This window comes from Canis aureus, chromosome 4 (assembly GCF_053574225.1).
Source record: "Canis aureus isolate CA01 chromosome 4, VMU_Caureus_v.1.0, whole genome shotgun sequence".
In the NCBI taxonomy this organism is placed as follows: domain Eukaryota; kingdom Metazoa; phylum Chordata; class Mammalia; order Carnivora; family Canidae; genus Canis; species Canis aureus.
In genome coordinates this window covers 52,270,699-52,282,966 of record NC_135614.1, presented here as the reverse complement: position 1 = coordinate 52,282,966, position 12,268 = coordinate 52,270,699, and the positions used below count along the sequence as shown (strand labels likewise).

The 12,268-nt window shown below is 46.0% G+C and overlaps 1 protein-coding gene across 2 annotated transcripts in view; it reads right to left on the bottom strand.

Annotated features, from left to right (window-relative positions):
* CCNJL (cyclin J like) overlaps positions 1-12,268 on the bottom strand; it is a 56,024-nt gene that overhangs the window by 19,996 nt on the left and 23,760 nt on the right. For both annotated transcript variants that reach the window (XM_077895667.1, XM_077895666.1), the window contains exon 3: positions 8,084-8,297. In XM_077895667.1, coding sequence (XP_077751793.1) covers positions 8,084-8,297 — 214 coding nt within the window. The remainder of the gene's footprint in view (positions 1-8,083; positions 8,298-12,268) is intronic.

Here is a 12,268-nt window from a genome sequence, read left to right as displayed (position 1 = left end):
GCCCCCCTTGCACAAATTACCTCCTGCATGGGGGCTGCCATATTTCTTTCCTTGCAGATTTGGGTATAATCCTGTAAATAAAATCAATAAATCTCATGCTTTGTCCAAAGTAACACCCCTAAAAAGGCCACCTGGAAAAATGGCCCCCTTTGCATCTGCTGGCTATAATTAGTGCCCTAGAGGCATTTCAAGCACTCCCAGTTTTGGGGAGAGCTAGTGTGCTTAACTTCCCTAGGCCTTCCTCCATCCGGGTCTAGGGTCTAGGGTCTAGGGTCTACGGGGGGATTAAGACTGCTTTCAATGCTTTCAAGTTTCCAAATCTCCAAGAGAGACCCCATCCTACCCTCCCTGCTGTCAAGGAAGCTGCTCTTCAGAAGCAGCAGTTGCTAAGTAGTCAAAGCAGGGGGAGGGAAGGGAAGGGATTTTTGGCGACTGAGGGGGAGTGAAGGTGTTTTACTGGGAGACAGGCCTCTCCTAGAATTTCCTGAGGCCCAGAGCATAAGTACCAGACAGCCAATGGCTTCAATCGGTGCCTTTGAAAAGAGATGAGGCTATTGATTTTTCTGGCTTATGGAGTCTTAAAAGCAATTGGTCTGGGGAATTAGTTTCTCATCTGAGCATCCTGGACAGGACAAGGCAGAAAGGCGGGATGCAAATGCACTCCCTGCTGGGAGCACAGAAGAACAGCCACAAGTAGACACCTGTGAGGGGCCAACATGGGGGAGGCACACTGCTCCTCTTCTGATAGTTTATTTAGATAGAGAAGTGTGGTGCCAAAGGCTCCCACAAATTAAGTTGAATTTAAGAAAAAAGGGATCTTAGGGTCCCTGAGTGGCTCAGTCAGTTAAGAATCTGCCTTTGGTTCAGGTCATGATCCCCGGGTTCTGGGATCGAGTCCCGAGTCAGGCTTCCTGCTCAGTGGGAAGTCTGCTTCTCCCTCTACTCTGTTGCTCCCCTGCTTGTACTTGTTCTCTGTGTCAAATAGACAGACAGACAGATAGATAGAAAAGAAAGAAAGAAAGAAAGAAAGAAAGAAAGAAAGAAAGAAAGAAAGAAAGAAAGAAAGAAAAAGAAAAAAGAAAGGAAAGGAAAGGAAAGGAAAGGAAAGGAAAGGAAAGGAAAGGAAAGGAAAGGAAAGGAAAGGAAAGGAAAGGAAAAAGAAAAAAGGGAGCTCACCTGTTGGTTAAAGCCTCTGCAAAGCAATTTACTGCTACCTCTCAAAATCTTAAATGCACACACCTTTGACCAAAGCAACTCCACCTCTGGGCATTTTTCTCACAGACATACTTACGTGTGCAAAAAGGATAGTTGTTGTCATATTATTTACAGTAATGAAAAAAACCCGATGGCAATCTAGATGCCCACTGATTGAGGAGTCGTCAAACAGACGGCAGTGTTTATGATATGGTGAACTCTACCATCAATACAGAGTAAGGTAAAACCCTGCAGACTGACAGGAAAGATGGTCCCTGGTGTACTACGAAGGAAGCACTTTTGGTATGAACCCACCTATGTAAATACACAGTTGATTCTGGTCATTCTGCAGAAGCTATGTTCTATAAAGTCACTGGGGACACTGAACAAGTAGACACAGAACCATATTCCTAGGGGGGAAGTATGGGGTTAGGTTCCTGTGAGCCTCTGGTCACGTTTTCCTTAATCGGTCAATACAAAACCTGTGAGTTTCTGTTCAACATACTGTCAATTCATTATCACCAAACTCCCAGCCAGCAGCGTGAGAACTCATGCCTGAATAAACCTCACCCAGCACACGTATTTTCTTTCTATGGCACATCACAGCCTTGTGCTCAGGAACGTGAGACAGTACTTCAGTATGAGAACTGTTTCATTTACTTTTTAAAAAGATATATTTATTTGGGGGGGTGGGGAGAGAGGGAGAGCACATAAGCGCACCTGCGTGGGGGGGGGCAGAGGACGAGCGAGGAGGAGAGATGCGGAGCAGGTGGGGGCTCGATCTGAGAACCCTGAGATCATGACTTCAGCTGAAAACAACACTTGGATGCTCAACTGACCGAGCCAACCAGGCACCCCTTGAGGGCCATTTTAAACAGTAAACTGCCAAAAGCAGAAAAATGAGAAAATGTGGCGCTAAAGAGACTAAGCAAAGAACCCTTGTTTTTAAGCACGACCCTTTTTAAGGACCTTTGTTTTCTTCTGAAAACAAGAAGGCACAGGGTTGCCTTGTTCCACCTCAGCCGGGAAATGCACAGGGAGTGACTCTGCAGAGTCCGTGAATGACCGCCAAAGTTCGGTGGGTGCTGATTTTGAGGTTGCAGATACATTTTAGTGAATGGGTCAATTTGCAAGTACAGAATCCTTGAATTATGAGGATTAACTCTATGTCTCTATATGCACAGAACATTTCTAGAAAATACAGGTCAATTTGGGAAAAAGATGTAAGAAACTACTGCCAGAAGCTATCTTTGACACATGGGATGGGTAGCGGATTTTCTCCTTTATCCTCTGAATCTCACTATCCAAGTGAGTATACCATTTCTAGTTTTAAAAATCTACGGGAGGGGGGCACCTGGGTGGCTCAGAAGGTTAAGTGTCCAACTATTGGTTTCAGCTTGGGTCGTGATCTTGGGGTCGTGGGATTGAGCCCCACGTTGAGTCCTGTGTTCAGTGTGTGGAGTCTGTTGGAGATTAGTTTTCCCTCTGCTCTTCCCCTAGCTCCTCCCTCACTCCTGTGTGCGTGCTCTCTCTGTCTCTAATAGTAAAATCTTTAAAAAAAAAATAAGTAAAAAAAAAAAAAAAGAAAAAAGAAATAAGTAAAAATAAAAAATATACAGTAGGAAGATGAGCCTTTCTCCAAGTACATGCAGCAGAACATGACAGATTCACTCTGGGCTAAAGGATCCTGGCCTGCTAGAGGGCCAGTGCCTTGCAGAAAGGCCATGTGACCACCCCCTGCTTGATGCTCCCCTCTCCTGGAGGAGGAGGAGAGCTGAGATGAAGGCTAGCAGAGGACTCAGCCTCACCTACGAAAACCTGAAAGTCAGGACTTTACGCCCAAGAAACAGACTTGTCACCCTTAGCTTTTCCTGCCTTTCATGTACCAGAAGCAATCAGTGAAGGACAGGATAGGACTTACAGTCCAGAAGAGAAAGTATGATGGAGCTGGGGTTATCTATATCTATATCTATATCTATACCTACCTATCTATCTATCTATCTATCTATCTATCTATCTATCTATCTAATCTATTTCATCTATATCTCTATAGAGAGAGAGGAAGAGAAAATAAAAAAGGCAGGGGGAAGGGGAGAATCTTACAATTTTGTTTACTGGGCAGTTCATATGGGTATAATATAGGATTCATTTTTCCTCCTTATAAATGAAAATAGATTTATTTTCCCAATTATGAAAACACATAAATAAGTCTGGGTCTGGAAGTATACAGATCAAACTGTAGCAAAAGGACCACAGGTTTGGGGGAAAGAAATTTTTTTTTATATAAGTGCTACTCATGTGGATTTTTTTTTTTTTTTTTTTTTTTTAGATTTTATTTATTTCTTCATGAGAGACACGGCAGGAGAGGCAGAAGCAGGCTCTCTACAGGGAGCCTGATGTGGGACTAGATACCAGGACCCTGGGATCACAACCTGAGCCAAAGGCAGACACTCAACCACTGAGCCACCCAGGTGCCCCTCATTTGGATTTTTTAACAATAAAAATGTATTTCATACTTTTTTTTTTTATCATAATAACAATGTCTTGCATTTAAGGCCATGCTGCCCTAGCAAAAAGACCATCCTGGTCATGCCTCTGGCCTTTCTGGTTTTCTTTCCCACACTCTCTCCTTTAAAAAAAATATTTTTTTAGAGAGAGAAAGCACACAGATGAGTGTGGAGGGGGAGAGGAACAGGAAGAGAGAGAGAGGATCTTAAGCAGGCTCCACAATCAGTACATAGCCATGGCAGGGCTTGATCCCAGGACCCTGAGATCATGATCGGAGCTGAAATCAATAGTCAGTGGCTTAACCGACGGAGTCACCCAGGCGCCCCTCCCACCCTTCCTCCTGCCTCAGTTTGCTCCTTGTCCTGGGGCCAAGGAGTCAACACCCAGTCATCTCTGAGCAGCAACAGCCAGGCAACAGCAAAACTCTTGAGTTTCCTTAAAAAGTTCAACGTTGAAGAGCCAATTTTTTTTTTTAAGATTTTATTTATTTATTCATGAGAGACACAGGCAGAGGGAGAAGCAGGCTCCATGCAGGGAGCCCGACATGGGACTCGATCCGGGGCCTCCAGGATCATGCCCTGAGCTGAAGGCGGCGCTAAACCACTGAGCCACCTGGGCTGCACTGAAGAGCCAATTCTTTTTTTTTTTTTTTTAAATTTTTTTTATTTATTTATGATAGGCACACAGTGAGAGAGAGAGAGAGAGAGAGGCAGAGACACAGGCAGAGGGAGAAGCAGGCTCCATGCACCGGGAGCCTGACGTGGGATTTGATCCCGGGTCTCCAGGATCGCGCCCTGGGACAAAGGCAGGCGCTAAACCGCTGCGCCACCCAGGGATCCCGAAGAGCCAATTCTAATCAGCAATTCCACTCTCAGGTTTATACCTAAGAGAACTGAAAACAGGTGTCCAAACAAAGCTGGTGGTGAATGTTCATAGCACCACTGATCATAATAGCCAAATGGCAGAAACAACCCAAATGTCCATCAAAAGACAAAGGCTAAACAAATTGTGGTATATCCATACAACAGGACGTCATTCGGCCTTGACAAGGAAGGGAGTACTCACGTGTGCTACAACTTGGATAAGCTTTGAAAATGTTAAGTAAAAGAAACCAGACACTAAAGCTCACTATTATGTGACTCTTTCATATGAAATATCCAGAATAGGCAAATCCATATAGATTAGTGGTTGCCAGGGCTAGGAGTGGGAAGGAATGGGAAGTGGCCACTTAATGGATACAAGGGTACCTTTTAAGGTGATGAAAATGTTCTGGAACTAGAGAGGGGATGGTTGTACACCAGTGTGAATGTACTACATGCCCTGAAACTGTACGCTTTACATTGGTTACAATGGTAAATTTCATGTTGTGATAGGAATTTTACTGCAATTAAAAATAAACAAAACTCTGAGCTGTGTGACCCTCGGCAAGTTACTCAGCCTCTCTGAGCCTACAGAATGGGCAGATGACAGCTCAAGTACATAAGCTGGTTGAGAGGATTCCACATGACATGAGTGTTAAGTTCCTGGCACAGGGCTGGGTGCACAGAGAGGGACCAGTAAGTAACAAAGCTGTTGCTGCAGGGATGACAGGCATGGCACACTGTCAAAGCCAACTCACCTGGGAGTTGTAAGGTCTCCATCCTGCCAAATTATCCTTTCAATTAAGCAACTACTACAACTGCAAAAAGACAGAGGGGGAGGGAAGCTGTAGAAGATGGAGCAGAGGGTAGAGAGAGTGGCTCTCCTATTCTTATAGTATATTTATATCTAGACTATATTTAGAGTAGGATGCCATCCTGTGTAGGAAATGCAGACAGTTAACTCAGTCATTGGAAGACCAAGGGGTGGCTTTGCCACTTGTCCACCACGGAACAACCTATAAGTTCTTGCTCCCCCCCCCCCCGCCTTTTCCATTGGCCTGTACACAGACCCCTTGACTGACCCTTACTTTGAAGGGGCAGAGGGGCTGTACATAGGTACAAGGTTGCATCTGTGCAAAGGCCTTTATCTGGAGGAAGCTCTAAAGCCTGAAGACCTGACAGGTGGGGGCAAGAACTGTAGCTCTTCTTATTGAGGAATTATTTGGTACTGAATTAGCAGAACTCAAAGCTTTCTGAGGCAAGGTGACCCCCCTTGTGGCTTACAGTCAGCTTGGGGAGAGGGGAAGGAGCATTCAATAGGATTTCAGGCTGTCATGGAAACTTTTCTTTCCTGAGGCCTCTGAGCATATGGCAGGTGTCCTGAAAAATCCGTTCCTGCCGCCCCAGGCTGGCTGCTGCCCTCAGACATGTGGGTGAGGGCGTCTGCCGCCCCGTCTGCAAGGCCCCCTTCCCTCTGCCATGGCGGCAGCTGCACAAAGGCGTCTCCAGTGTGCGCCTCACGTCCCGGCTCCCCAGACAGATGCTGGGGGACAGCCTCCATGGCCCCATGGAAATCTAAGTCCCCTGCCCCCATGGGGCCTCGATGCAGCCCATAGATCACAGACAGCAGCAGGCCAAAGGCCACGGTGCAGACTTCTCCTGGGCCGCCTGAAACGCGATGCCCATTCTGCCCTCGGCTGAAGCTGATGGGGATGTCTTGTGAGCCTAAGACGGAAGAGAGCTGCGTGTTGATTTGGGACTTTGAAGTACTAGGCAGGCTGGATTCCCGCCCAGCAAGACTGCTTTCTCTGTAGAACACAGGAAATCCAGCTGGCCCAACGTAGAGCAAATGACAAACTGGGCGGCTGTAAACTCTAAGCAGTGAAAGGGATTACACACCACAGCAGGTGGATGGTGCCATGGTGGAAAACAATACAGAGTGTTTAAAACTCAAAAGCCATGCTTCTAGAACTAGGTGATCGTGCCCATAGGGGTTCATGGCAGCGTGCCAAGAGCAGACAAAGCCACAGGAGAAAGTGGGTACCATCTCCTCGCAGCACCTGTGAGACTCAAGGACTGGGGAGGAGCCGATTTAATAAAACAGGACAGCAACTTATTGTGGAGGGGAATATCAACTCTGGCTGAATTTTAAGGAGAAAGAAAGAGATGTCAAGGAAATGTCATGACTACAGCTAGCCACTTTGGGGCATATTGCCCCTCTGCGTCAAGGCGCCTTGGAGAAGTGCGGGGCCCTAGCTTCATTCATTCCTTTATTCCACCAATATTTTTTCTGAGGTCTTATTATGTACTAGGTTCCCTACTTTTCCTTAAACTCACTGTTTAGTGGGGGAGATGGATGGTTTTTTTTTTTTTTTAAAGATTTTATTTATTTATTCATGAGCGACACAGGGAGAGAGAGAGAGAGAGAGAGAGAGAGGCAGAGACACAGGCAGAGGGAGAAGCAGGCTCCATGCAGGGAGCCCGACGTGGGACTCGATGCTGGGTCTCCAGGATCACACCCCAGGCTGCAGGCGGTGCTAAACCACTGCGCCACTGGGGCTGCCCTGGAGATGGATGTTAATTAAAATACAGGATGCCATGGAAATGTGTTATCAGGGAGACCTCACCTGCCTAGGGCAACGGGGGAAGGCTTTCTCAGGGATGCAGGGCCTGGGTGACATTTAACTAGGACCAGACAGGTGGGGTGGGGTGGGATAGGGAAGTTCTCCAGGCAGAAGAGACAGTGCATGCAAAGTTCTGTGACAGCAGGGGGCTTGGCTAGAGATGCACCAGGTCAGAGAGACAGGACCTTGACAGCTGATCCCTACCCTCAGACTGCCAGTAAACCAGGGGGTGGATTCTAAGCGGCAGGATGGTAGGATGACAGGACAGAACCGTGTTTTAAGCACATCCCCTGAGCAGCATAGTCATGTGGTAGTCTCTACCAAGGCAGGTAGACGGACTGTCAAAGGTATGTTGTGTGTTTTGTGAGGCCTTGCTGGAAGATGCAAACCCTAGGAGGCCAGTGTCCAGGCCTGGTGACAACACAGTGGGCCCTGCTTGGCCCCAGTCAAGCAGTCACATTTCCAAATACCCCGAAGAACAGAGATTCTCCTTCTAGCACGTTCAGAGGCCTCATGCAAGGAAACAGGTAACACGGACCAAAAGAGCACAGGTTCTGGCTCTCGCAGTTCTGGGTTCAAATTTTACCTGCTATCTACTAAGCTAGATGACCCAAGGCAAGCTTCTTAATCTCTCCGTGCCTCGGTTAAATGGGGGTACCATCAAATGTCCATCTCCTAGGGTTACGGTGCGGATTTATTAAGACCAAGTGGCTAAAATCCTCATCACTTAGCCTGGTACATAACCAATGCTAAAGAAAATGTTGATTATTACCACTATAGTTCGCACTCAGCAAAGGATGGACACAGAAGACGTGCAAAGACCTCAGAAATGTAAAATGACTCGGGAGCACCCAGGCTCCAAGGAGGGGGGCAGCAGGAAGCAGTGAGTGCACATACTTGCAAGCAGGAGGCAGGAGACCGCCACGGCGTACAGCTGCTTGGAGGTGGTGATGTTATAGCGGTCGAGGAAGTGGTCCAGCAGGTAGACGGCCAGGTGCCGGGCCGCGGGGCACAGCTGGCAGTGGCTGCTCAGCAGGGTCAAGATGTCGACAAAGAACCGGCGGCTCTTCAAGAGTGGGGAGTGGGCTCGGAAGGCGGGCAGCTTCAGCTCCTGGAGGACAGGCAGGACAGAAGGAGGGGGTCAGGGCTGCCCCTCGAGAGCCTCAGATGCCCCAGGAAAGCAAGACACGGGGGGGCCTATCTGCTGGCTGGTTAAAGGGCAGAGATTCCCTCCACACCCTGTTTGTTTTCCTTCCAGTCCCAGGATGGTAGTCCCGCGCCCCCATTCCAGAAACTCCCGGACCATCTCCCATCTGCCCTCAATGAGCACAGGTTTATGAAGTGTCAAGGATAGGATGGCAGAGGCAGGTGAAGGAGGTAACAGGTGCCAACGACCCCAGTCATTCCCTGGGGAAAAGATTAGCATGTACAGGAGCACAGGACTGGAGGTCAGAGACCAGCATCCAAATTCCGGTTGTACTATCAACCAAGTTGTGCCAGCCTGGTCACCTGCCTTCACTTTTGTCACTTTTCAACGGTTGAGGATTAAATGAAAGATGAATGTAAACACCAGCACACAGGCACCTCTCAGGGTCCCCAGCTTAATTTTCTCTGTAGGTGAGACTGCGAGAGATGATTTTTAAAAAATATTTAAGGTACAAAAAGCTGTTAAAATAATAGTATAAAGAATTCCTAAAATAACCTTCATCCAGATTCCTTGGCTTTCATTTTACCTTTCCGCTCTCTGCTTACATGTACACTTTTTTCCTAAAAGTAAATTCCAAACATACTTCTCCACCAGGAAGCAACTTTCACTTTGTAATTTGTGTACTGCCACGTTATCCCAATTTATTTCTCTAACACAAGAAAAGCCAACAAGAGAAATATCAAACCAACCAAGATTTTTATGACAGGAAAGATTTTCTTATATATCTATTCTATTTGCAATTGAACCAAAGTAGGCCCAACATGGTTAATTTAGGAAATGCCATAGCTACATTCGGGCGAGTACATAAACTAAAGAGACGCAAAATCGAGGAAAAACTGGAAACAAAGATCTGGCAGAAAAATAACTGTGGGAGCTCGCTCATGGTAGGTTCACGGGGGTGAGAGTAAAACAAACTGGAGTCCCTTGTCTGTACAATGCTACTTTCACAGCCCTGGGCTCTACTTAGGTAGCAACAGTTCTGGGACAAGTGATATCTGTTCATTCATTCATTCATTCATTCATTCAAGAGATATCAATTCATTCATTTAACTCAGTATCGAGTACCTTCTGTATATCAGACATTATTCCAGGCACTGAGGATATAATCTAGTAAAAGACAGACACAGACCTAGTTGTAAGATTAAGACTGTAAGACTCTTAGAAGAAAACAAAAACAAATCTTTATGGCTTAGGCAATGGTTTTGATATGACACAAAAGTCGAAACAACAACAAAAAAATCTAAATTGGACTTCAAAACTTATTTTTTTAAAGATTTATTTATTTATTCATGAGAAACACACAGAGAGAAAGGGAGAAACACAGGCAGAGGGAGAAGCAGGCTCCATGCAGGGAGCCCGATGTGGGAGTCAATCCTGGATCCTGGGATCAGGTCCTGAGCTGAAGGCAGACGCCCAACCACTGAGCCACCCAGGTGTCCCAAAGGACTTCAAAACTTAAAATCTTCATGCTTCAAAAGACTTCAAGAGAGTGAAAAGACAACCCACAGAATGGGAGAAAATGTTCGGAAATCATGTATCAGTAAGAGGCGGTATCCAGAATATATAAAGAACTCTTACAACTCAACAATAAAAAGACAACCCAATTTAAAAATGGGCAGAGGACTGACTAGGTATTTCTGCAAAGATGACACAGAAATGGCCAATAAGCACATGAAAAGATGTGCAACACTTAATCACTAGGAAATGCAAATCAAAACCACCATGAGATACCACCTCACATCCATTACAATGGCCATTATAAAAACAAAATCAGAAAATAAACAAGTGTTGGTGAGGATGCGAACAAATTCCACAATATGCCCACACAAAACATGTATAAGAATGTTTCTGGCAGCATTATCCCTCACAGGACAGAGACACTGAAGAGATCCCAAGAGAGACTACTTTTTTGTTGTCTCTATCCTTCCTAGGACCTACACTCCTGCCCTACGGACGCATTATGGTACAGATAACATTTGTCCTTCTTGTAAAGATCGAGGAGTTAATAATCTCTTTGGAATCTTTGAGCCCAACAGATAACATCTAAGGAGTGATGGGGCAGGGTCATCATGAACATTTTTCAAGACCAATGACTCACCAAGACCCCTGGCCTCAGGGCATAATGACTTATGGACACCTAAACACCCCTCTTTGTTCCTGGATGCCTGAGAAGACACTGCACCAGACCACCATCGTCAATAAAAACCCCAGGCCCCAAGCAAAGAGGAGACTCACTCTTCTTTCCTTTCTGAGCCTCCCAGATGCTCTGTCTGTATCTGCTCTGTCTTCAACAAACTGCTCTCACTTCCTCTTGGCTCACATTTAATTTCTATCCTGTGAGAAGCCAAGGACCCTCTTGGCTGGCTCTGCAGGACCCCTTCTGGGTCCTTGGACCCAGCTAGTCTGCATCAATAACAGCCTCCAAACGGAAACAACCCAAACGTGCATCAGGGAATCAAGGGATAAACAAAATGTAGCATATCCATACAACACAATATTATTTGGCCATAAAAAAGAAAGGACATGAACATGATCCTTGCAAACATGCTATGTGAAGAAAAGCCAGTCATAAAAGGCCACATATTGTGATCCTATTTATATGAAATGTCTGGTATAGGCAAATCCACACAAACAGAAAATAACGTTAGTGGTTGCTGGGAGCTAGGGCTGGGTGGAGGTTAATGGGGGGTGACTGCTAATGGATACGGGGTTTCTCTTTGGGATCATGAAAATATTCTGAAATTAGATAGTGTTAATGGCTGCACAACTCTGAATGCACTAAAGGCAACTGAACTGTATCCTTTAAAAGAGTGATTTTATGGCATATGAATTATATCTCAATAAAGCTGTTGTAAAAACAATAAGATGGACACATCACCCATTCACACAGAGTTTATGGCCCAGTAAGAGAGCTAGAAATCAAATAATAAGGCAATTACACAAGTCCAAACTGTGATCAACACTACAAAGGAAGGCTACATGCAGTGAAAGCACCGCATCTTAGAGGGAGTGAGAGTGAGGCCTTCTCTGGGGAAGTGAAGGCTGACCTGAGATTTCCTGCTGGGATCTCTTCTCTTCTGGCTTATTCCCCTATGGAGGCCAGGATGGCTCTCTTGGTAACCCTAGAGCTTTGCTCATGGAAGGTACTCCATGGTGAATAAATTACTGCCTCTCCCTTTTGTTTACATATAAAGAAACTGAGTTTGAAAAAGTCTCGAGACCCCAGGCTTTACTTAAGTGCAACTGATCTGAGACCACAAGACTTTCTCAACCCTTCATTTTAAGTAACCTCTACACCCAATATGGGGCTTGAACTCACAACCTGGACATCATGAGTCACAAGATGCAACAACTGGGCCAGCCAGTCTCCCCTGATTTTTTGTTGTTGTTTAAATCATGGAGAAGATCTTTTATCGTCAGTTTAACTTCTTTAAAGAAGAACCTTGACTTCTCTGTGTATTATTTATCTCCAGTGTTTGATGAATTTATGTGGTCAACGTAGGATCTCAAAGTCCTTATGGGCAGGGTTTGGGTCTGATTGGCTCCTTACCATTTGGTCAGCACCCTAGGGTGACTAGGGAACATTGTCAGGTGCCCAATAACCAGTTGTGGAAGAAATGACAACAGGGATGGGGAGGACGGGGATGGAAAGAGGAACTGCATCCTGGTCCTGGTAGTGAGTAGCGAATGCCCTGGCCCCACTGGTCTAGAGGAGTGGTCAGTGGGAACATCAAGAAGGAGAGATGTGGGACACCTGGGTGGCCCGTGGCTCAGTGGTTGAGTATCTGCCTTTGGCTCAGATTGTGATCCCTGGGTCCTGGGATAGAGTTCTGCATCAGGCTCCCTGCAGGGAGCCTGCTTCTCCCTCTGTCTAT